The 26942-nt window shown below is 44.5% G+C and overlaps 1 protein-coding gene across 1 annotated transcript; it reads right to left on the reverse strand.

The window, feature by feature from the left end:
• Positions 1-1485: 1485 nt before the first annotated feature.
• Positions 1486-25075, reverse strand: EHD3 (EH domain containing 3). The gene is made up of 6 exons (XM_044448293.1): positions 24849-25075; positions 18383-18559; positions 13783-13880; positions 7240-7652; positions 4737-4901; positions 1486-2013 (listed from the first exon to the last, which is right to left on the reverse strand). The coding sequence occupies exons 1-6, from the start codon at positions 25073-25075 to the stop codon at positions 1486-1488; spliced, it is 1608 nt and encodes a 535-aa protein (XP_044304228.1).
• Between the last annotated feature and the right edge of the window lie 1867 nt (positions 25076-26942).

Here is a 26942-nt window from a genome sequence, read left to right on the forward strand (position 1 = left end):
CTCCACCTGCTTTGGGTTGTTATTTGCAATACATAGAAACCTTGCTAAACCATTCTCAGACTTACATCACAGAAGCCCAGCAGCATTTCTGATCTTGTGCGCTGTTAACTAGAAAATATGTAGGGTGCAATCCTCTAACTTCCTGACTTCATCTGGGAGACTGTAGGATCCTTCAAAGTTCCAGCTAGCAGAAAGAACTGCACCAGCCGTCCCTGCAAGCTGGCAAGTTGACCTTGGAGTTGCAGGGGAGGGTTTCCTGGATCAGGGAAGGGAGGAAGGTGGGGCTGTGGAATTACCCCGGTTCCCTTCACTGCCACAATCCCCTTCCTTCCCTGCCCCAAGAACTAAATCTAGATGACTGAAAATGGCAGGCTGCTGCAGCAGTGGAGGTTGCTGCTGCTGTGTCTCACACCCTTATTGGACACTTGCAAGTCTCCAAGTTCAGAGGTCCGCCCAAGAGCATCTGCTGTAGGGTTGATAGCATTGTGCCCGGAAGGCTGCATATTTGTATCCTGATTTCCTGAAGCACTGGAAGGGAGTTCTAATGTGGCACTTTTTGGCTAAGGCCTCCCTTCATGCCATAAAGGAATATGGAAGGATAAGGATAAGTGCTTAGCTGACACAGATCTACCATTAGCCCCATAATGTCTGGGGACAGGATCTGTGTCATCCAAAACCTCTGGTGGCACTAGACTGGGGAAGGTCTAAAAAGGGCATGTCAGGAGGACTGGATGTGAATTAAAGACTACTCCATAAAGATGCTTAACAATTAAATGCACATTTAAGTGCCCACCTCCCACCAGAGGTACTTCTCATCTAAGGTCTTGTCCTGGGGCCCGTCAGTGATTGCCGTGCGTAGCATCAGCAACAAACCCAACAAGAATTTCAAATAGTACTTTGGAACAAGCACTAACCTACGTATATTGGAAATTTCGTATACCCATGTTGATAGATCACTGCTTGCTTCACTCCTTCAATTCTTAGCATCGCTTCCCTTGGATCAACACATATCAAGAAGAAGGGTGTTGCCAAGGAAGAGTTAACTGCCATGAAAAGGTAGGCATGTCATGAGCGGAGCTGGCTGGAGCCAGGGGTCAGACTAGATGGCCTGGCAGACCCCTTCTGACTCTCTCTGTTTCTATGAAAAAATACTGGACTTCATTTTCCCATCAGGTTCCTCCTCATTCATGGAAATTTCTATAAGCCAAAAGGTGACCTCACACCTCAAAAGGTACAAAGTGGGCAAGTCCACTTTATTTTCCTCCTCCCCTTCCCCATGCTTTCTAGGGGCCTCTCAGGACATTACCTTAAACACAGTTGCATATTTTTCTTGTCATTTTTACTTGAGAGTAGGTGCAGGATCCTGATCCATATCAGGACCCTAGAATGGGGGACAGGGGCCTTTTAGCATCTATAACAGGATCCCTGCATCTGAAGTAAAAATGAAATGAAGACAGACATTTGGAGTAATGTCTGCTTTGAGCCTCACTCCCTCAACTTCCTCTTAGATGGAGGGATGAGGTGCAGTGGAAGCTCACTGGGAAGCTCATGGCCTTCCAACTTGACTTTGATGAGATGATTAGCCAAAGCAAACTCCTCTTCATCCAGCATCCCATCCTTATCAATATCACACAGTTTCCATATCTTGCCCAGCACCGAGTTAGGCAGTTTGGACTTCACCATCTCCCTCTTGGCATTAGCACCAGTTATTTTCCCATCGACGGGTGACAACGTGTAGAAGATCTCATCGTACATGGGCTTGTCCCTGGCCACCACCCAGTCTGCATCGTCGATTCCTTCCCCTGCTCCTTCACCATAGCCCTGCCCAAAGGGGCCGTGCAGGGTGCCTTCGAAGGCGCCTCCCTTCACCGTCTGGGCAGGCCTCTGGGACTCCTCCTGGCGGACAAGCACCATGAGCTGAGCAATGTCGTAGGCCAGCATATCCTCTACCGCATCCAGCAACTTGCTCTTCAGAGGATGGAACTTGCTGAAATCTTGGGCCTGCAGCTGTTCCTGTAAGACACAGAACAGGGTGTGCTTTACGCCATTCAGTATAGGAGAGGAGTAATACCAGGAGCCCAGGAGCCTATGCCCAGCATCACTTTGCAGCTGTGGGCTCCCACTTGCCAACAAACTTCCCAAATATAGTCTGCACACAGAAGCGTCAGCTACCACATTGAAGCCATGGCTCTGATTCAGCCCCAGTTTCTGGCCCTGGATGAGAGATGCAAAAAGGCTCTCTCTTGCCTACAGTGGCCATGAATGTCATAAATAGTTGTTCTTTTCAGGATATTCCTGGCACTGTGTTCCTCCAGTTCTGTGTGAAAATAAGCCATGCGATAAGAGCCGAGCTGTGATCTTTACAAGCAAATTAAATACAGTGAAATTCTGAGGAACCTCAATTCATTGCTTTGCCCACCTGTGGCTTTCCCTGTAAAGTCCTGCAGCTCTGGCTATGTACATAGGGCTATTACAGCTCAAATGAGTGCAGTGGAAAAGGGATACGCTGCACTAGCATGTTCCTCGTCCATGCAGAAGAGCACATTGCACGGTCCCAAAAGAAAGAGGAAATGATAGCTCTCCAAGAAAGAGTTAACAAGCAAAAGGCAATGGATTTTGCAAACTCCACGGTGTGCATTGCTAAAACCTTTGTCACTGCCTCTACTTTCCATTAAGCTAGCTTGAAAGCTAGCTTAATGGAAGGATGAACTCTGAGACACACTATAACAGCATGGTTTTGTTCCCTGAAGGAAAAGTGCTTTGCATCTGAACCACACAATCAGACAGAGAAGGCAAATTACTTTATAAAGGCAGCAACTAGAAACAGGTATAAGAACTTGCTGTAAGGGCTGGACTTTGTATCTGGCTGAATCCTGAATCTGGAATCAAGTCAGACTGCAAATTTCTGCACAATTCCAGAAATCTGAATTCAGCATTTGTATGGAAGGGGGTGTAGTTGGTGATGTAGGAGTGCTCTCCCTCCTTTACTCCTGCTCCAGCATGGTGTTTTGTTTGTTTTGCGGTGTGTATGAAAATGGCACATGACACAGAGGTGTCCTTGTCATTTAAACTGGCAAAATTCCAGAAGGAGGGGAACAACGGTTAGGATGTTAAGATGAATAAAAAACCATTTAAGACACATGTTTTCTTCTCAGTCAGCCCCCAAGTTAGAGAAAATGCAAAGGACGATGGATGTGACGCATACATGGCAGGAGCAGAAGGACTTGAATATTCAGCCTTTTCCAAGCAACCACCCAATGCTATACCCTCCCGGGTCCCACACATGCCACCAAAATTCATTTAATGCTCCTGCTCTTGGGAGAACTAGCCAGGAGTACAGACAGTGGGCAAGTCTGGTGACAAGCAAGTTCAGCATCCCTCCACAAAAACATGGGGGTTGGAAGCCAGAGCTGCCAGCCACAAATGTACAGCTTGCTGGCCCAATTTTGTTGTAAACCTCACCCATGTGGCATGACACAGCTCCTGTTGCTCTACCCACTAGGACAACCTTTCCTAACCCAATACCCTCCAGATGTTTTGGACCAAATATCATCAGCCCCAGATCATACAGCCAATGACCAGGGTGGTGTTGTTCTAGCTCTCTGAAGGGGCACCAGATTGGGGAAGGCGCTGGCATGGCAAATATACGCAAGGCATTCCTACTTACTAGCTCTGAGTTAAGAATAAGGGACCTTAGAAAACACCCATTTCGATATGAAACTGCTGGGCCTTTACAGTCAGCAGGGCAAGTCCAACTCATGTTCCATCCCTTTGTGAGTCAGGGCACACGAGATGGGCTTTTTCAGCTGTCCTGCCAGGACTCTGAACTCCCCAGCAGGGGACTCTGTCTGGCACCCTCTTTATTCGCTTTCCGATGATTGCTGAAGACCTCTCAGTTCCAGCCAGCTTTCAAAAGCAAGACATACATTTTACCATCAAGCTGCTGATCCTGGATTTACTGCTTTAACATGCAGACTATTTTAATTGCCTGATTTTGTATTATTTATTGGTATGCATTGATTAGAGGTCACTTTAAAATTCTATTATGTTGCAACGTCTAACTGGGTGGCATGCATGGGTGTCTGAACAATAGCACTAATGATGTCAGGTTAGTGTAAACCCAAGGTTTGCACTAGCGCTTGCTAGTGCAAGGGGGGAAAGGGGTTATTGGTGCGACTGCAAGAAGGAAGCAATTTTTGCCACTGTATTCCTAAACTGCAAAATCAGCCTGCATTGTATAAGTCAGCTTTGAATTGCTTTGTAGAGAAGCAGAGTAAGAATATTATGCTTAAAAGCATTACTCTAAACAATAGATCTTCCTTGCACTGCTTGGACTTTGGGGTTGTCAACACAGAGGGCTGCCCACTTCAGAGCCCAGCCCATGAATCTGAGAAAGCGGGGTCTCATCCATAAAAACGTAGGTCACATTGCTGGTATTAGCCTTTAATGTGTTACACTGGTTTAGTGTGTGACACCGGGTACTTTCCTTTCTTTTTTCTATTTACCACAACAGTTTAACACATTGCCCTATTATTCTGGAAGGCAGAAGAAAGGCAGATTTCCCCTTCTACAGTAACCTAAACTGAAAACTGGGTTCTCTTCTGGGTTCCAGTATTTCTTCTGAATCAGAATTTTCTAGTACAGGGAGCAGCCAAATTCAGCTTATTCCATGTAATTGAAATGGAACATTCTCCACCATTGCTGTTCTCAGATTCTCTATTGCTTCTGGCACTTACTTGCATCTTTTTCAAATTAGGAAAGTCTCCTGGTGAAATCTGATGCTCTCGCTCAATCCGCCCATAGATCTCTCCCAAATTGTTCACAAGTTCTCTCTTCTTACTGTCTTTGCCGAAAACTGATGGCATGTCCTTCTTAAGTGAGCTAATGATGTAAGCATGGACCTGGTGCATCACAGAAGGTGGTATACTTTTAAAAAAAGAAGGGTAATAGGAACACCACAATATTGCTAGCATATAATGTTCATGTATCTCCACATACAGAGACCATTCTTCTTTTCCTTTCTATTTTAGAAAGAATTATCCCCCAGTTTTTATAGATCTGACCTCATTTATCAATGGAAGCATATATAATGGTAACTGCAAAACCTAATGGTATTCTGGACTGAGACACTGTGATGTGCTCAAAGCTATTTAGGAAACATTAAGGTTGAACAAGAATTTTGAAACAAGGATAAACGATACCAGCTATGTCATTAGTCAGCTTTAAAAACAGTCAATCAACCAACCAAAAATAACAACAAAAACAATTCTGTTATGTCTAACAGTGATTCAGCATGACATCACAGATAATGTCAGAGGTGGATGGAGTAGCCTAGACTCCACTCAGCTGTCAAAGTTATTTTCTCAGATCCTGAATGTGAAGGAAATCCAATCAGATGCCAAGATCCTGGGGCAAATTTTATTATAATGAACAGGGCCTGGTTAAGTTCTGGAGAGCCCCTGGGTCAGATACCCTCACTAGGCCCTTGCTTCAGTGAGCTGATTTTCTCATCACTGTTGTCACCAGCTGCTGTTGCTCCTTATCCTCTTTCCCATCACTGTTACTGCTTGTTCTCTTGACAGGCTGAGAGGCAGTGAAGAAGTAGGCCGTGGAACTAATGCTCCTCCTTCCCAACACAACAGGCAAGCCAACAAACAGTTGAAACGGTGGAAGGAGCAGCAAGTCCAGCAGGTTCTGGTGGGGTGTGAGTGCTTGGAAGTACTCAGCAATGGAAATATTCAACCATGTCTACCCATGAACCGGAGAAGAAAAATTTACTGAACATGTTGTCTTCATGTGTGGCAATTCCTAAAGGCTCACAGAGAGATATATGAGGGAATAGGTACCTCCAACTTAGGCACTATAAGGCTCTCTTTCTCAAAACCAATAGCATTATAAGAATGTAAGAAGAGCCCTGCTGGAACAGACCAAAGACCAATTAGATCAGCATTCAGTGCTTTATGGTGTCCAACCAGATGTCTGCAGGGTCCATTGACAACTTGAGAAGACTGTGGGACTAGCCCTTTGGCACCTTTCCTGAGGCTACTTCAGAACTTTGTACCTGAGAGAACACAGAGGGGACGAAGCCAGCCAGAGTGCTCGTGTCCTCAGTTCCCGAGGAGACCTTCAACTGGCCCAAGACAAGCATATTCAATTGAGGTTTTTGTGTATGCATGTGATAACATTTATTTGTTTCTATATTTAGAAACTATAAACTGCCTTGGATGTCTGGGCAGAAAGGGAATACAGAAATGTAAATCAATCAGTCAATAAGCCCAATCTGTTCTTCGTTCACACATGGGACTCTTTGTATGGTTATTATTACAGTACAGTTATTAGAACTGTTACAAGACTAATGCCCATGTGTACTGCCAACACAAACATGTGTATGTTGGAGTGTGCATGTCATTATTTGTTTGATTATCTCTCTTCATCCAGGCTAACCTAGAAAAAATGTCCTGGTTGACCTATCACAACAATCCAGGGTTGTTTTCTTTAACTTCTGTCTTGTTATGAACATGGGAGGATGCAGCAAGTGTGCTGGTTCCCACCACCTGGTTTTTCCTCCTGGAGCTAACCAGTGTGTGGATGGTGAGTTCCCAAACTGTTAAACATGACATGTGGACTGGGCCATGAAAAACTCTCTTCTAGATCCATGGTAATGTAGGGCTATTTAGTCCAGGAGTCAGGAGAGAGAACCAACCACTTCACTCACAACAACCTCAGGTTCAAGAAAACCCTAGGATGTTGGAACTGGTTCAGCACCCTGGATGAAGCAGGAGTTTTATCAGAAATCCATTCTGGCTCTTTTTGATTTTATTTTATTTAACTTTTCTAGACCGTCCCTTCCCAAAGTCTCAGGATGGCTTAACAATGCAAAATGTAAAATAAAACACAGCATCCTAAAAATTCAACTAACAGTAAAACCCCAATTAAAACAATCAGGCCTTAAAACATTGGGAAAATAAAAGGGTTTTAGCCTGGCGCTGAAAAGAATAAAGTGGTGGCACCAGACGAACCTCTCTGGGGGGTGAATTCCGCAATTGGGGTGCCATTTGGTCACCTATTTAAATTTTAACACTTTTGCTGTATGTTGGGACAGATCCTTTAATTTTTTCACAAGTGACCCTACAATTTCTTCACGAGTGGCCCATTTGTAGTCCAATTACCTTCCTTTTATGTCTGATTACCAAGCTACCTTCAGAAGTGAAGAAAGGCACACCTGGGCCTGGCACTTACCTTGGCCAGCCGTGCCCGTTTAATAAGATCGTTCAGCTTCCGAAGGGCTGCGTTGCGTGGTAGGCTTTGAATGTCTTTGAAGAGGTCCTGCTCCTCTGCCTCAAAAAGCTTGCGATTATCAGCGATGAGCAATGGGTGGGACCAGAAGGAACCAATGTAGACCCTGATCACCTCAGGTGTGTTGACAATCTTCCCAAGAGACCACATGAGGGCGCCATAAACCCTCATAAGCTGCTGGGTCTCGATCTGGTCAGCTTTGTTGAGTACCACCCTCATTTTATCCTCATGGTTTTTCAATGCTTTGATAACTTGTGAGAATTCATCTGAGATATCTAGTTTGTGGGCATCAAAGAGGAGAATGATGCGATCGACGCGCTCAGCAAACCACTCGAGGACTGCAGCAAAGTCATAGCCTGTGAGGAAGAAAAGGTCCTTATAAAATCAGAGATAATGTCATGTATCAGTCTTCTCCCAGTGTGATACCCTCCAGTTGTGTTGAGTACTATTCCCAATATCCTCCAGACAACTAGAAGGGCACTGGCCTGGAGAAAGTTGCCATTTGAGATACATGGATAACTATTTCTGTAACCAAAACTATTAAAGAACAAGCATGCCATTGCAGCTTGAGTGTGCCATGGAACCACTGAAGAATATATTCCTGTTTCTGCTTCTGGGATATGTTACACTTTATAACGTGCTATAATTAATTGCATCAAGTGAGCAGTGGAGCCATAACTCACAATTCAGAAGTAAAGCTGAAATACCCCTCCCCACCAAGCCTCATCACCAAATCCTCAAAGGGATCTGGTACTTGAAGACACATATTTTCTAATTGTGCAAATATTTTGCATTTACCATTAGGATCGACGATCCAACGATCCAAATGATTTTTCAGTGGCAGTCACTCAAGATGCATCCATTGGCTTGGCCTTCCCCAATTTGGTGCCCTGTAGATGTGTGGTCTACAGCCTCCCACACTCCTGACCACTGTTTGCAATGGTTGAGGCTGGTGGGAGTTGAAGCCCAAAACACCTGCAGGCTTGGGAAGACTGAATTGGCGCATTTCAGCCTGCATGCAGTACCAGTCAATGCCTTGCAAGCCACACTCCCATATGTGCCCTACAGTTGTGCTTGGAACACTGTCAGACTTTTGCATCAGCATCTAAATTATATCCAGCCAGTATGTAACTTCCAGGTACCCACCTGGACATTGCTCTTTCCCAAGTTAAAGTCAGTGCCATGTTGCAACAAAGCTCCTTGGAATCCGTCCCTCTTCAGCTCATGGTCTTCCTCTCATGCTTGGCCCTGGCTTAGAAAGTGAGCTGGGCTGAAAGGAAGCCTGGGAACACTCACAGAACCCCAGATGTGCCACCTGTCACCTTTTTCTGCATCATGTGCAGCACAAGAAGCTGCAGATCATGTGCACAGAAGAAGGATGCCGCTTGTGTTGTGATCGCCCAGGGCCTCCTGAGTCCTGTTAAGCGCTGCACTGCTGCTTGGTGCACTTGCCAGTCAGGCAGACCCATGGCTGCCAGAAAGTGGCTTGAGCCTGGGAAGCCGAGCCCAGGGAATCTGATGGATGCCCACATCTCCTCGCAGGTGCCCAGAGAACAAGTGATTTGGGACGAATGGAGAGGGAACATCAGGATAAAGGAGCACCGTTTACTTGTGTGCATATGCAGCTGATGTCGGGGAATGCTGCTTTACTGCGCTCTGTTGGGGTGCTCTGCATGGGTGCATTGCACTTATGCATAAATAGATTATGCACCAGGAATCCCATGATACCAGCCATATAGATTGTAGGGAAACCTGCCTTTGTGATGCAAATATGTTGTTCCTGGTGCATATCACGCCACTCAGAAGACTTTGGATAAGCAGACTAATTTGGAATGTCTACTCTAGGCTAACAACTGCTTTCCCTTCCTTCAAAAGGAAAACAAACAAAGGGACATCTTGACAAAAGCAAACATTTCCAAGGCAGAATTATATAAGTGACTTTCCACAGCAGTGCCTTTGAACTACTTCCTCAGCCAAGAATGATGTACGTGTGTCAGACATCCAGAACTAACATTTAGATGAAGACAAAGTAGAGCAGAGCACATCTCAGCTTGACGCATTGCTCAAGTGTGGATTTCATACTGAAGGGGAGAGGACACTAGATTCGGATCTCTCTACGCTGCTGCACACAATGGCAAGTTTTGAAGTGCAGGTGTGCATCATGACAGTTGCCCATAGTTGTGCCTCAGGCATGGAGAGTCCAAACATTTAGGCAGCTGGATTCATCCACACCTACAAATTAGTTCTAGCAGTTTTATCTCCACCAAGAGCAGGTCTTTTGTAAAGTGAACGGGTTGTCATTTCTGTTCAAGACAAAGCCACCCGAAAATTCATCCGTACTACAGGGAGTAATATATTGTTGCTGGAAAAATTAATCCCTCTATCCTGCCCCCTGGCAGCCCAGCCACCGTGAGGGGTGCACATAAGCTCAGCAGGGAACAGGCAGTTCTGAGGAAGGCAGTGGGAGACTTCAGCATCCTTGGAAATAAAGAGTGCTTTAGTGCTTTCTCCCTGCAAATCCTGCCTTCACTACACCATTGGAGTAATTTCTGCTAAATCACTATACTAGCATCCATCTAAAACGGATTGCACAAGAATGGAATCATGCTCCAAGTTTCAAAACGATCTCTTCATTTTTTGAAAGATGGTTTTCAGGGGCTTAACTTCTCTCCCTTCACCCTCTTGACTTCTACATAACATTGTGTTAGCTTTGTAACCGTGCCACCTATTCTTGGTCATATTTTGGTGATGCAGTTCTGTTTTCTCCATGATCCAGATTTTCAAAAGCCTTCAAACAAACAGCAATCCTTGGAGGCAAGCTTGTGAAGAGCATTCTTATTTTGGAATCTGCTGATAACTCAGTGATCTATTTAAGATCAGGTCAGAAAAGATATTCTGACAAAATGGTCCAGTGCTTATGAAAACACTGTTCCTGTTCCAAGTATTGACCCGTTAAATGGTGTATATGAACTCGATCGAACAGTGTGTATCCTGTGGTGTGATTGATATTGGCACTAACACATATTAATCAATATGGGAGCCAGCCAGCCAGCCAGCCTCAAAATGGACTGTCTTACATCTTATAGGAGGAAAGGGTAAGATTTTGGAACAGTGTGATTTTTAAAAAATATTTTTAGCAAAGTTTTAGATTCCAAAAGTACAGTCACATACCTATATCTATATAATTTATGTATGTGTATCTGTATCATCTGTCTACATACAAAAATAATAATTTTATGGTCCTTCCTATTGAATACACTGACATGCATGAACAAGGAGTACTGCTGGTAACTTTCCTATGCCTAGTAGCAATATTGCAGTTGGAGGAAATGCTACACAGCTCAGTTTATGAGATGGACCAAAAAGTACATGCAGTTGCAGAGTTTGGAAATCTCCCCTTTTTTCAGATGGAGGAGAAGGGGAAGGTGAGGGCTACTGCTGAGGGCTACCTGGAGAACACCAAAGGCACTAACTACTAGATTGAGGTTTCTACATAATCAGGCTATTATATTGGACTCACAATTCGTTCAGCTCATTAAAATGTGCATTTCCAGCATCTTGTAACCCGCACACATATTGTTAAGGGGTAGTTGTGTGTGTGCATGTGTGTAAGAGAGAGTGCAAGAAAGAATGAAGGAGCGGGGGAGAGAGAATGCAAATAGGGTTGTAGAGGTCATTAATTTGCTTCATTTTTCTGTTTGTCTGGATTTCACTTTCTGTCTTTTTTACTGCTTTGATCAATGGTTTCCCTTATATAGAGTTTTTTTGGGGGGGGTTGCATGGATTGGCTGTCCAAATTAAATAGCTAATTAAAGCAAGATAGAGTATACATGTCTATAGAAACAAACATGGATGCTTGCATAGTCTTAATCTGCACATTTTCCATGATTTCCTCTTTTGTGTCTGCTTGATTGTTTACTCTTCTGAATCTAATCTGCTCTCTAGATCTTATCTTTCAAAGTTTCCTTTAATCAGCTATTTATTGCACAAGGCATGCCCTCCCCCACCACAAAGTTTAGCTTATGCTGCTCCTTGTTTTCTTTAAGCCAGCCATCCCTAACCTGGCGCCATTCAGATGCAGATTGTAGTCCATTGTGTCTCCAGCCCTCCAGATGAGGCAGGGCTAATAATTTTTAAACATGTCTACCCACTGCTGTGCTTCCTCGGAGAATCTGACTAATTCCTGGCTGATCTGCTGGTTCCATTCCATCGCTACCCTTCCTTTCTTCTTTCAAGCTGTCTGGCAGCATCCTTTTTAAAGGACTGTTGCATAGTCTTTAATCAACCACAGATTAGCCTTCCTCAGCCTGGTGTCCTCCAGAGGGGCTGGACTACAAATTCCAGCATGCTCCAGCCAGTTGTGTCCAATACTCTGCAGACATCAAGCTTGAGAAGGCTGCCATAGATGGCACACAAGAGAGGCGTGATGTTGAGCATTTAGAAGTGCGGGACAAGTTTCACATCAGTGCCCATACACAGGTCTTCTGACAGTAAGTCCTCTGGGACTCGGTGTGCATTGTTGGGAAGAAGGATTGTTTCTCACGGGACTCTTCTTTTTGCAAGAGCTAACAATGAAGGATTGCAGCAGCTTGCTTTGGGAGGGAGCAGCCTGGAAGCCACAGCTGGCTCAGTGAATCTGCCTCTCTTCTGCTTGTCCAGCCAGCAGGTGGCTCCCTCATTTGCTGGGCTATTCAGCCCAACTGGCCATTCTTCCCTTGTACCCAGCCGCTGGGCTGCAAGGCAAGAGTGGCCAGCCAGGCAGGAGTGAATGGCTAGATGTGCTGGCTGGCCAAGCAAGTGAGGGAGTAGCCAGCAAGCCAGCTGGCCAAGCAGGTACGGTTGGTGAGCCCCAGAGAGTCTGCAATAAGAAGGAGCAGTTGCTAGCAGTGTAGCCAGCAGGATGTTCTGGAGAACTCTGTGAGTTGCCCTCTTGCTATGGAGCATGCACTGGAGGTGGCTGGAGGGTCCTGGCAGGGGTGTTGTGCATCAGGGGAGGCAATGCAATTCACTGTTCTTCTGCTCTGCTGCCCAATGTGGGTCCATCAGTCAGCCTAATGCTAGGACTGGCCATGGCTAGTCCCCCAGTCATCCTGCCAAAGCCCCCCTTCTGGCCATCCCCCTCTGAGCTGTGTGAGCCACAAGGCCTCTCCTCTCCTCATTAAACTAGCCCACTGCCCTCAGGTACTGTGGAAGACACAGCCTTGTCACCAGCGCCAAAGTAAAATTCACTTGCCTATTTGCTTCATTTCTGTGCATGGAATGGGAGAAGCATCTTGTCTCCTGTCTCTGTTAGCAAAATGTTTTGGGTTGTCCCTGCACAGCTGCCACAACCTCAGACACAAACAGAATTTCTGTGCAAGTAATACGTCACCTGTCACATTAAACTCAGTTGGCAGCTTAGCTGCATTTTCCAGACAAGGCAATCCCAAGATATTTCTCTGCCTGAGGCAAAGGACAAGATAGCTCACTCCCTTATCCTGTATATAAAAACCAACTGGGTCAGCAGCGGGACTTTCTTCAGCTCTGGCAATGGGGCAGCATCCCATTCTCCACCACAGCTGGAGGCAGGAGGCTAGCTTAGGGGACACAGGATAGACCACTTGGTCCACAGTTCTCTTGGCCAAAGGTTTTCTGCCACCTCCCGGCACCAGCCAACTGGGACAACTGCCTCACTTTGCTTCATGGTAGGGTCATGCCTGCCTTTATTGATCTCTTTTGATGTAAACATATATAAGATTAAGATCTGGCCTATAAATGGCATGGTGCAGAGTTGGAAGGAAGCAAGATCTATGGGTTTAAAAAAAAAAAACCTTGCCTAAATATGTCTGTCATCATTCACCCACATCTGGAATAAACTGTAGACCCATGCACATTAGCTCATTAGTGTACCTTTCATTGGATTATACTACTTCAAAATGCTGGGGATGGGGTGTATTTTATATTTAAATGCCTCACTTCCATTTTTTTTAAAAAAATACATACAGAAAAGTAGCATGTCAAGTCAAGGGCTAGGTTGGAATTTTCTTGCCCATCAATGCATCACTTTTCTCTTCACTGGTATATGTTTTTAGTGAGAGATACATTAAAAAAATGAGTTATCTCCTTCTTGAAGGGGAATGGTGCTTACTTGAGAAATATAGGCACTCAATCCTGATTTCCACTTTTAATAAATACTAGTAGAGTTGGAAGAGGCCTACAAGACCATCATGTCCATTACCCTACTCCATTTCCACATGTAGTCACCCATCCAGCTGCAGGCCTGCAATTTTCTAGCTTAGCAAAGGTGAATCAACATGCTAGCTTGGTGCACAGCTATACAGGCAGGACATTCTGAAGCCAATTCTAGGATCAAATCAATAGCATTGTAAGAATGTGCTCATCAGACCCTACTCAATTTGCATGTTTGCATATTTTGAAACAAAACCTAAGCCAAACCCAGAGCAAGTGCATCCATTTCCCAAAACTGGAAGCAGTTTTTTTACTTACCTCGACTAATTCTTTGCTTCTCTCCAGAAAGGATCCCAGGGGTATCAATAATACTGATGCTCTCAAGCACCGGGTTTGGCAGCTGAGCACATATAAATCTAAGAACAAGAACAAACAAAACCAAACACAGTCAAGTAGAGGTTTTAAATCTTAGGCTCATGGTCCAAATCTGGCTCCTGGCCTTCTACTCTGGCCCTTCAGGGTTCCCCTGCAGCAGCCCGCTTCCCCTTCCCCTTCCCACCACTGTTGAACATCTGGGGGGTTCCCAGCCTTTGCAATCCATGCACCCCAGTGAAAAGGTTTGACATGCCCCTTTGAAGTGCTAATTACTGGCAGTAAGTGCTGTAAGCTAAAATGTGCTGGCATTGGGGTATATTTTGCATCCATCCCCTTTTGCTTCAGGTCCTATTCATGACTGGGGCCTCAAGAGTTGTTCTAACATTGAATCTGGCTTTTGGGCTAAAAGAGATTCAGCCCTACTGAAATAAAGTACTGAGGGTAACAAAGCATGGATAATATCCAGAGCAGGAACTAATTCTCTTCTGAACTCTCTTCTATGCATTGTAACATTGAATATTTGGCTAATATTCACTGCTTGAAATCAGTAGTTGCCATCTGGTGATATTTGTCAACTGCAGTTGGAAATTTGACAGCTCAGGATATTTCACATTAGATGATTTACAAAATCCAGACAAAAGTGAGGTTCTGAAATCAGAAATCTAAAATGGAAAGTACAGATGGAGGCTCACACAACTGGATTCTTCTTAATAACAGAAGTTCCTTGAAACCCAGAGCTTTGAATTCAGGGGCATTTGAACATGTGAACCTCACCTGCAGACTGAAAACCCAAATACAGCTTTACCCACCTCAGTGAAGATGCAGCCTCAGTCAGAAGCCAATGTGTGCTTAAAATTAATTCCACACCCTGCATCTGGCAACAAGTAGTCTGGATGGTGAATGGCATTAAAATGGGCCCCGAGTATGAAAGCTTAGCAAGAGTTATTCCTTCAACACTGGCCTGTGCATTCCACCCTGGTGTGGGGCTTGCTATCCTGAAAGCATGCTATGACAGCTTTATTTTCCAAAATAACAAATGAAATATTGGCCTCATGCCACCAGCTCCACTCTCTGTCCCTCTTTGAGTGGTTTGCATTTGCTGTGGAGAGAACTCTTTTACTGAGTGAATTTAGGTTGCTCTGCCAATATGCCTGTTTTTCCTGCTTTTAAGTATTCCTCTGCAGGAGACTGGACCTTCAGACATCTCTGCTAGTTAGCACTGCAGAAGCCGTACCAAGCTAATTAAATGCCAGAAAGGTCAGAAGGCAGATTGGGCCAAGAAGCAAAACAAAAAGTACCACACACACATCCTGCTGGAAAAGGCACATGAGCCTAAGGAGTATTCTGTGAGTATTTCTGTGAGGACCTGAATTATCCTGGAATTAGAAATCAACACAGGAGGCATTTGATATTGCTACAACATGTGTTGGAGAAACTTGGGCCTTCAGGCCAGATCCAACACTCTTAGGAGACAGACACTCCTGGCTTCCCCTCTTCCCTTGGTCTCATCCTGTAACCACCAGTCATTCAATAGTTTCTCAGCTTCTGTAGTCCCCCACCTCTCACCTCCAATGGTCTACAAGGATTAATAATTCTTTATTTTATTTGCATCATCTGCATATAGCTCCATATTCCAGAATGCAGATTTCAAAGTAGTGAACAACAAGAAGGAGTAAAACAATACATTAAACAGAATCAATAAAAACCATGGCTGGTTAATTTAGGAAGGCTTCCTTAAAGAAAGATGCTTCCAGAGGCAGCTCTGAGCTCCGGAGGCAAGGAGTTCTAGAGAAAGGGAGCTGAGCCCCTGAAGGTTCTTCTCTGGGTAGACTCCTATTCAGCCACAAGCTATGTGAACTGTTGGCTGGTGTTGTGGTGTAAGTGGGGCTGTATAGCCAGATTGTACTCTAAGCTTTATAGGAGCTATCCACAGTGTTGATCTCTATGCCCAACATAGGCTCAGTACCATGGATAGTATCTTGAATGTTCTCCCAGTCTGACACTTCAGCTACCAGAAGCATCCCCTCCAATGACCTCATGAACCACACAGGTTGGCAAGGGAGAAGAAACTCTTGGTCCTGTTTAGGGCTTTGCACACAAGTACCAAACCCTTAAACCTGGCTTGTTAGTGAGTAGACAGCCAGGAAAAGAGTTGCATGCTGGAAAGGGGCAGATGTCTCTCCTCAGGCTTAGTTATTGGCAGAAAGAGCATTAAGCTATAATCTGCTGGTGTTTCTTGTAGTGAGGGCTGTGTCTGTGTATCCCTTCCTGCTGGAGGTGGTGGAGGAATTGCCAGAGATCACCTCTCCACCACAGTTTCCATCAGTAGGAGTGTCCTGAGTAGAGGTCTGCTCTAGGATACGCTGCTAAATGAGGATCTGGATTGAATTTATAGTGCTCAAAGTCCTTGTTCCTATTTATAGCATGACTCTCAGTGGAGAATCACTTCTAGTTCTTTGGAAGGAATGGAAAGGGGGTACTTGAAAGGGCCAGTGGAATGCCTCTTTTTTAAACCTGTAACCCCCCTCTTACACTGTTCATTTACCTTCATTCCCCTCAGGGGGCAGGGTTCCTCCACACCTGCATGTGCTATCTATACCTGTCTACAGAAACTTGTGTTGCATTGGCACCTCAGTTTTCTTAAAGACTTGTTCAAAGGTGAACCCTTTGCAGGTGCTGTTTGAAGCAGGCACACAACTGAGCAGCTCAGGAAGGATCAGCCCCATCAGCTGACCCGAACCGTACAGACAGCTGCCCTTACAGAGGGTAGAGAGGCTGAACGAAGGGGGAGGGGAGGGCAAGCAAAAGGAGCAAGGAGCAGCTGAAGCAGGGTGGCCCACCCCTCCAGATGCTCTGTACCAGCAGCTCCCATAATTCTGGGCCATTGGCATGTTCACTGGGATTCTGGGTGCTGTAGTCTTAATCATCTGGCAGGTTGAGTCCTCTTGGCTGCCAGTTACAGCTACAACTGATAATCTTTTTCTTCCTTATGTGATACTCTGCTGAGTGAGTGAGAAGACGAACTTACAGGAATCCTTTTCACCACAAGATACCTGGAGAACCACAAAGCATTTGCACCATTACCAGACTGGTTTCTCTTTCAGTATACTACGCATTACGGGATGGGAAATCCTGCTTTACATCATCCTGGCACCATCCCTAGCCAAAGGATTCTTCCATCTTGTCCTAGTGCAGATCATTAGAATACCATGCTCATGATTCAGATGATGCAGCTTAAAGCCTTTCTGTGCAAAGATTAACTGAGCTAGGTGTGGTGAAAGACATTTTTCTACTTTTTTTCCACAGAATTTTAAGTTGGCCATTCTTCAGAATGTTCCTGCAAGGTTAGTTTGAACACATTACTCTGCTCACAGTTTCCCATCTGCTGGAATTAAAGAGCAATGCCTACCTTCCTGCCACCACTTCGCTTAAGTCCATTGCTCAATATATGTTTATCCCATACAAAATCTGGTTAGGGTGCTTTGGCCGTACCTTTTCTCTCCTGAATCCCACTTCGCTTGATCTCCAGCTTTAACTCATGCATTAATCAACTCTACCCATTCCCATTGTAATGCATAGATATGCATTAATAAACTATACCACAAACAAGCAATCTGGATGCAATGACTGCATTAAGAACTTGGTGTAATATTTCACCAGTCATGCACATAATGACTTCAAGGCTGCTTATTTGCAGGGCTGATTAATGCATGTGTCCTCACCAGTAATGTAGAGGGAGGAAAAATGCAAATGATCTGGAATGGACCAAATCCAGAAATATAACACTGAACAGTGGAGAAATCGTGAAGAGCTGGTTCCATCTAAGAAACAAGAAGCAGCAATTTGGAAGTCCAAATGCCCATAATAATTGCCCATAATAAAAATGCCCGTAAGAGGAATGTTTTTCAACTGTTCTCATCTTATGCACTAGATGCATTTTATTTTTCATCCACTGGAATATTATGGTCATATTTGTCACATCATGAAATTCATGGTGCTGGCTAGGTTTCATCTTAACGGTGAAAAGACAAGGAAACAAATGCCAACAAAACAGGTTTAGGCAGTTATAACAGACAATTAGCAATGCCTCCTTCTCCTAGGTATTTTATTGGTAGGGCTATGTACTGTACATGCAGCTGCGACATAACACCTTGACCCTGCCTGCAAAACCTGTTCTCAGTCCCTTGATTTAATACTTCATCCATCAAATCCATAGAAAAGGCTTTTAGCAATAGATATTGCAAGAGTGCCCTCAATCCAGAGCAGTCCCACCATAAATTGTGCTCCCGTAGTGGGAGGGGGAATTCCTGAAGCTAACCCCCAAGCCGGAGACCCAGTCTAGCTTGGTCCATTTATACTCTAGAACAAAAATAAAAAGAAAGGATGTGGCTGCTGCTGGTGCTTTCACTGGGTGAAGATTAGGACAGAATTTGCTTTTCTCAATAGAGCTTCCACAAAGTCCAGATTTTACCCCATTTGAGCCAAGGAACTTATCTTTCCATTACCTTGCAAGTAGCTTGATATCAGATAACACCATACTAACCTGTTCAAGAAGGCATTGCCAAAGGCATTAAGCTTCCGGAAGGGCTTTTTTGGATCCACAACCAGTGCATTTCCGGGAATGATACCCTCCACATCTCCCCGCATCACAGCAATGAAAGAGTCTGTGGTAGGTTCTGGTCCAATTCTCATGCCGGGGAAATCTTGTTCAAGAAGGTACCTAAGAACAAACATAAAGCATGTCATAGTTCCAGCTTAGCTTTGGAGGAGGCATCCTTCATATGCTACCCGTGAGCACCTCTAATAGTGCCTGTGGAGGGGCCCCCAAAAACTCTGTTTCTGGAAGGTTGCAGGCAGTAACCTTGGATAGCACTACTGCAATCCAAAGGAGAAAGCAAGCTTTAAAGTAATGCAATATTCTAGAAGGATTCAATAATGGGCGTTTGGTCTTGTTAATAGAATAAAATTTTACAACAAGTTGCAGTATCTTCAATAGGAGCCAATATTTATAGTAGATGTGGAAGTAGAATATACAACAAGGAGAAACTGATCATTGGTGTCTTTCTGTGCACGTTTTCCTGGTTCTGCCTATGGAAACGTTAGTAAATAGAGGAGATGGCTTGTTTTTTATATTTAGTAAAATTGCATACAAACTGTCTAGATGGGAGCTTAATTTAAGCAGCTTGGCCAAAAGGGGTTTGGCTGAAAGAAGAATTGGTAACTGTGGGAATCTGTAGAGGAGGAAAAAATTATAAATGACTCTTACATTATGGGAGAAGGAATGGAAGGAAGGAAGGAAGGAAGGAAGGAAGGAAGGAAGGAAGGAAGGAAGGAGAGAAATTGATTTTTGGAGTAATGAGCAAGAAAATGTACTATTGAATTTAAAAAGCTACTGAAAAGAAGAGAGAGGTAGTCATGGGACAAAGAGAACCAGGTAGTGGTGAAGGCTTTTCAAAAACAGATCATAAGAGCAAGGAATAAGTGCATGTTATAAGACAGAATCTTAATGGATTGAACCATCCATTAAGAGGAAAAAGTCACAATACAAATGAACAAAATAAAGTAGTTCTAGCTTTTCTTTAAAAAAACATTCAATTTGAAAGGGCTTAATTTATTAGAAAAAATAAGTTTAACGTGACATAGTCAAAGCATGTGCAGGTTACAAAACCAAAGGAGCTACCGTTATGATTTCAGCTAATTGTCTGGAGGATGCTCATGGTCATCACTTTGATTGCATTGGTGAAAGGTATTTTTTCTAGGATTACATTTCAGCTAATATCAAAGGCTATGACTGCAGGTCCACTCAGTCTGCTGTTCAGATGCTCACTGTCAGCAGGCCATTTCAGATGGTCCCTTATCTTTGAACTACACAGCCCTTCAAACAGAAGATGTCATCCATTGGAGGACCATCTTCTGTAAAGTAAGATGCACAAGTATTCTGCATTCAGTCCTCACAAATACAAGGACCTTCTCAGTTTCTAAAACTCTTCCCCCTTGCTGCCCGTGGAAGAAGCAGTGGTTCTTCTGTTGGTGTGGTGTGGTGCGGTGGTTACAGAGTTGGACTAGGGACCTGAGAGATCCGGGTTCTACTCCTCACTTGGCCCTGAAAACTCACTGACTTTTGGCCAGTCACTCACTCAGACCATCCTAGTACATAGGATCATTTTTGTGAGGATGACCTGGAGTGAAGGACTATGTAAGCTGCTTTGACTTCATCACAAGAGGGGGAAAAGCAAGATATAGATGTAATGGAATAATAATTTTGCATGGGAAGGGAAAAAGACTTCTGGAAAAATTCTCAGGGCTGCCCAAGGTCCAGGAAATACAAACATTCTGTGAAATTGTTGTGATTCATGCAAGGATTTCTGTGTTTAGTTAGCTAGTTAAAGGAAGGGTTAAACCCCTCCAGCATTTCATAACATCTGTAAAGTAAGCTCTGGGCCAAACTATTAGATTCTATGAAATTTTCTTCCTCTTTCTTTACCCAATATATGACTATGATTTCTTTTAAGTACTCCCCTTTGTGCATGTCCCCTCAAAATCCTTGTCTAAAATATTGGCACAGCACTAGCCACGAGGAGCAAAAGCAACAACTATCCCAAGTGTCAGTTACTCTTTTGTGTAACTGACCTAGATTACCCAACATGCACTAGTGTTGGTGTACTTGTACATAGAGTTGATCTTTGTAAAAATAAACAGCAACAACAACTCCAAACCAACTGTGGAAAGATGGATGGCCTGGCAAGCACAAAAGATGCTTCTCTCTCAGGAGACCCTAGCCCTGTTTGGTCATTAAAAGAGATACAGTTAACATCGAAAGGAATTCAAGCCATATAATTAAGCTCCTGCAGCCTGCTACACACTTTGGCATTCTGATAGGACAACCTGAAGGGATTGGGGGAACATGACAGGAAGAGAAGAAATATAAGCCATCTAAGGGGAAAACAGTATCCTTCAGCTGACAAAGAGACTGCTTCCTGGGCCTGTAAAGGAGCACAGTTGGATTTCCCCTGGAACCAGACAGGCATACTTCAGCCTTGCTTCACTGACCTTAAACACAGTAGGGCTCCTTTCTTTTCACTTCCAAAGCCTCCAGGAATACTAAAACGAGCCAGCTTTTCTTGGCTGTGCCTCTGTAACCTTGCCCAATACCCCTGACTGTTGAGACAGCATGAGAGGGTGACAATTCCATTTGGCCCCCTCCCTGATCTAAAGCAGATTCTTCAGACTTTCAGGGTGAAAGAGGGAGGATTCAACTAAGCTTCTTCAGGCCATTGTCTTCATGGTATGTGATCACACAGTGGTCCAACACTGGTGATTATCACTGACAACCATTTCAAGATTTTAATCTGTCTGGTCTCCGTACAGTACTACTGGCAACTAATAATTATTGTCTTTCAGCATTCACAGAGCTTTATATCACATATGGAAAGACTCTTGGGTCTCTTTCAGCTGCCTCGCTGAAGTCCTCCTGAACCTTCTGAAACAATCTAAAGAGAACCAGTGTCTGCTTGCTATTGCACTTAATATGAAAGGAAAGGACAGGGATGAAATGCCACCTGAAGTAAAGAAGCAAGGTCCACATACAAGATACTGTACTAACTACACCTGATTAAAATAAGGCTGCTCCATGGTAGGGCTACACTCATAACATGATAGGTTGTCCTTCTGCAACCTGGTCATGTGCAGGTGCTTTGGACATTCTCTCCCACCATGCCCTAGCCAGCATCGCCAATGGCCAGGAGGCCTGGGAGTTGCAGTCTGGAAGTCATCAAGTTGGGAAAGGCTGAAGTTGTCTTTTGTAAAGCTCTAGAGGCAGCAAGAAGCGCTATTGAGAATATGAAGCCTGGAGGCAAAATATAATATTGACGTTTGCCAGCATATGCTGGGGATGGAAGATTGCATAGTAAGGTGGATAGTTGCCCCATCTTGCAAATGCTCAACCTACAAATAAGCAGCTGGTTTATCTGGAGAGAGGGCCTGTGAGATATTGCACACTAGGCTGATGTCTAAAGTGTGACTTGAACACAGCTCTGTTCTGTCTCCAAGATGAATGCTCTATCCTCTGGACTCAGGTTAATGGAGCGTTCCCCAGCCTTGTTTCCTGCATACGTGTTAGACTGCAGCTTAAAGCAGCTGTCTTTTCTAGGCATGGTGGTTTGTTTTAATCCCCGGCATGTGCTGATATGTGTTGGATGCCACTTCCCTAAATAACATTCCCTAAAAGGCTTGTCTTGTTGTCTGAACCTAGGAAGCATGGCTTGTAGGGGAAACAGACTTCAATTTGCCCACAGTAGGGTTGCCTCCCCTTCCAACATGCTGCCCAGGTTCAGGTAACATGACGGACACCAGGATGGGTAATGAGGGAAATGTCATCTGGCTCTTGCCGGCATGCCCTGCATATAGTGGGGATTAAAGCAAGCTACTTAGGTTTATTTAAACTATGGGGGCTTGCTGGATTATATGAACCAGGTCTTTGCCTAGCACTAGGTTTGAGGGAAGAATCAACAGAATACACCAAAAGGGCATTTTACTCACATCATTTCTCTACCTTCCCAATTTTGCACACAGTTTATCCCACCATTGCATGTTCTCCTTAAAAATGTCTGCCTTATTGGAATAAGTGAATTTCTGGCTTAAAACTGGGATAACAGTTTTGTTTTTCTAAATTGCCAGGTTAATCCTAATTTGGGTCTTTGCTACAAGCATTGGATTTCAACAATATCAAAGCATGCAGACATGCCTAGGTCACTCAAGATTACGGATCACCAAGTATTGCCAGTTTCATTATCTTTTCCCAGTTCATTGCCTTCTCAGTAATGAATTATTAGTAGGAGGAATAGCATTGAAAACCATTCTCCACTAGTCCCTAATGTTTTCTTAAAAACCCGAATTCCTGATATTATTCTCAGCAATGAAAGCAAAGTTCTCTGTAACCCTTCATACGCTTTATAAGTTATTCCAGCCTCTGAGTAGCTCCATTTTACAGAGGTGCTGTAGTTATACTAATCCAGAAGAGAGATTCTAGCGTTAGCAGAAGAATTGTCTGTGCTATTAGAGGAAAATTCCAAGAGTTGTTTTACAGTCCATAAGGGCTAGGTAAAGATTTGGAATGTCTTCCCTGCAGATCATAAAGAATAAATATCAGTGTTCATGGAGATATGCTTGCTATTTCTGAAGCAGCAGCAAAGGAGAACACACAGTATCACACACACAGGAGGAGGTGTGATACTGCAGTCTAAAAGAGGACTGCATCTCCATTACACGCCCTGGAGGCCAGAGAAGTTAGAATGTTTCCCCAGTTCCTTCCCATTACAACCTTCTGAAATTGGCATTGGTTATATCCTACTTCTTGCTCATGATCCGCTTGTGCCCATGTACAGCATCAAGAATGGACATGGTTGGGCACTTGGTAGGGTGGCCTTGCTCCTCTGCTCCGCCTTGCCACCTCCTTGTTCACTTACCTCTCATTCTGACCTAGGCCACGGTGGTGGTGTGGTAGATGGAACCACTGGCTCACTTACTGGCTTACCTGCTGGCCCAGCAAGCAAGCAAGCCCATGGGAGCAACCATGGGAAAGAAAACTTGATGAAGCACTATTGCAGCTGAGGACAATGGTGGTGAGAAGGAAGGCTCATGGAGGACGGGCCCATTGAGGGTGCCCTGGCCGTATGGAGGAAACATGCTGGACATAAACCACACGACAGGAATTTAGAGGCTTTCGATTTATCATCAGGGAAAGCTTTGCAGTTGAACCCTGGCTGAGGCCAAGCACTTATTAAAATGGCAAAGTCTGTGTCTCTAGGCTGTAGTATGAGCAATCTGAAATGGCTCCACCCAGAGGCTGAGCACTCAATGGGAGCTACACCTGAACCATCTCAAGGTGATGTAAAGTCTCTTACTAGTGATCTTCCATTAGGCACATGGCCCTTGCCAATATTCCCTAGAAAGGGCTGGTTAATGACTGCAAGAATCATACACCAGTAGAGTAAGTATGACAGCCAGAGAGCATCTCTAGTTTTGACCAGCCCTTACTTTGGACACAGAGACCAAAGCAGGGATGCGCACTTGCAGATATTTTCAAACTGAACCTCCATACACTTGATGCTGACATATAAGAATATGAATATTTATTTATATGACACAACTGTGCGTGTGGCACTTTATAAAGAACAGGTATGACAGGTGTCTGTCTCCAAAGGGTTTACTATCTAAATTAGAAACCGGGAAACAACAGAGGAAAGGGGAAATGGCTAAGCAGTGAAGACTATGCAATTACTTCTCTTACATATTTCAAGGATATATTTCAAGTCTGCAGCTGCCACTGCCAATTTCTAAGAAGCCATCTTAAGATACCTGGAATCCATCTCCTCCCACTCAAAAGTATCCTTCAGTTATGAAAAGCTGATTCCACAAAGTCCTGAAATGTCCTGTTACGTGACATTAGACCCTCTTAATAAACTCCAGTCATGAGTGTCAGATGTATGTGATCTTTTGCCAGAAGTTTAAGTTCAGCAACAAATATTAGCAAAATATTTTGCTGGTAAAATGCAGCTGCTCTCACATGCTTTTGACATGATTCTGTGCACCTCCAGGACCACGGAAGCACAAAGGAATGTTTCTTGCAGAGCCAGAATTGCAACTTATTCTTCAGTATGGATGGCAACGATTTGATAGCTAGTATGGATTCATTCATGCATTTTGCATCTCATCAGAAGGGCTTTCCCAAAACTCTTCTGGCAAATAAGAACTACTGATAAACCAGCATGGCTAAGGGTGTGTGTAAAGCAATTGTTAACAGCAGGTACACCCTGGAAGGGTAACAGCCTGGTCTTCCACCCTCAGATCTCCTGAGCCAGAAGAAAGGAACACAGGTTCTAGATGTTTTATTCTGCCCTGAAATATGCACATAGAAACACAATGCTCACACACGCATTTTCACCCTTTTCCCAATGCTGCCCAGTGATTATTTGCTGCCCAGGAAAAATAAAGAGCACGCCGTAGTTTACCTTATGAAGGTGGTCTTCCCAGTGGAATACTGCCCCACAAGCAGGACCATGGGCTTGTTGTCAAAATCGGCATTTTCCAAGGCAGGCGAATGAAACTCATGGAATTTGTAGCATTCTTCCAGAGGGAGAAGCTTGGTTTTGTACAGTTTTTTCAGACCCTCGCTCACAGTCTCAAAGACTTCAGGGTCTTTTCTTCGCCTGTCATCATTGCCCAGCCAGCTGAACATTTTGCAACCAGGGAAGCAAGGTTACTGCTCCTTCATTTTCTTCTGCAGACTCAGGTTGCCAGTCATGAAAATGTCCCGTGCTTCAGTCAGCTCACGAGCTGCCGAACTTGCTCACTCTCTGGTGGAAACAGCCAAGCTGCAGAGCTAAATTTATTGGCCCTATTCTTTCCTCCTTGGGAAAAGAAGAAATATAATCACTTTATTGCTCGCTAGTCCCCCTAGCTTGCCACAGAAAGCAAGCAAAAAACGTCTCAGGAAACAGCAGGGGTGGAACTGTCCCTGGCGGCCGTGTCTTCATGTTTCCTTGAGACGAGCTGCAGAGTGGTGGCTATTGCAAAAAGAGAAGAAAACACTGCGCTGCATGCAGCTTTAAGAGAGGGAGGGGAAACACTATTTACATTCAGCGTTATGCTTTAAAGCAAAATAAACAGGAGCTTTGCTTTGATAGATTTGGTGCTCAGCAGGACCACCTCCAGGCGCTTTCTGACTGAAGGACAAGGATTGCTGTGCTGATCTTCCACCAGGCACATTCTCTTCAGCAGCAGAGAAAGGCCGCTACATCACAACAGCATCCTTCCTTGCAAGGCAGCTGGTGTTAAATGCCAGTCTCATGGGGGATCAACTGGGACGCAGAAGTGGTATGACTGCAGCAATGGCAGAGTGACGCCAGACAAAATTGTGGCTGATGGAGGCTTGTGATTGCCTCATCAGCTCATCGGAGGCTTGAGGCAGTAGTGCTGAGCTAGGAGCTACCACATTGATTAACTGTAATAAGCATTCTTCCCTCCTGAGATTGCCAGAAAGTGTCCAGCCGTCTCCTACAAGGCGGTACCACCCTGGCTCAAAGCAGCAGTCAGTGTAACTGAACTCTGCCTTTCATCACCTGCCTCCATAAAGGTCTGTAAGTGATTGAATTTATCTACAGTATTTGTATACCACTCCATATCAGGGCAGAATCCAGGTGGCTGATCAGTACGAAGTAAAAAAGGATTTTAAAAATATGTTAAAAACAAGGTATTTATTTATCTATCTATTTATTTATTATTTTATTTAGTAAAACATTTTTATGCCGCCCCATTCGCCGAAGCCTCAGGGCGGCTCACATCATTATGTTAAAATAATTATAATATAAATTAAAAATATAAATATTAAATTAAGAATACAACAATACAGAATAAAATAAGCCGCCCTGGCCAGATAAAACCAATAATGTTAACAGTTAAAATGCCGCTTGAATAAAAAGGTCTTCGCCTGGCGCCGAAAAACAAAGAACGACGGCGCCAGGCGGACCTCTCCGGGGAGAGCATTCCATAACTTAGGCGCCACCGCAGAGAAAGCCCTCCTCCGAGTAACCACCCTCCTAACTTCTTCCACTGAGGGCTCCCGGAGAAGGGCCTCCCCCGCCGATCTCAAGGGGCGGCTGGGCATATATGGATGCAAGCGCTCCTTCAGGTAACCAGGACCCAAGCCGTTTAGGGCTTTATAGGTCATCACCAACACCTTGAATTGGGCCCGGACTTCAATGGGAAGCCAGTGAAGCTGACGGAGAACTGGAGTCATGTGAACACAACGCCCAGTCCCCGTCAGCAGCCTGGCAGCTCTGTTTTGAACCAGTTGAAGTATCTGGACCGTCTTCAAGGGTAGCCCCACGTAGAGCGTGTTACAGAAGTCGAGACGGGAAGTCACCAATGCATGTGTCACTGTTGCAAGGCAGTCGTACTCCAGATAGGGGCGCAGCTGGTGGATCAGCCGAAGCTGAAGGAAAGCGCTCCTCGCCACTGCTGTCACCTGAGCTTCTAGTGAAAGCTCCGGGTCGAGGAGCACTCCCAAGCTGCGGACCTTGTCCCTAAGAGGGAGTGCAACCCCA

Source organism: Varanus komodoensis, unplaced genomic scaffold (genome assembly GCF_004798865.1).
Source record: "Varanus komodoensis strain SLA01 unplaced genomic scaffold, ASM479886v1 scaffold1, whole genome shotgun sequence".
NCBI lineage: Eukaryota > Metazoa > Chordata > Lepidosauria > Squamata > Varanidae > Varanus > Varanus komodoensis.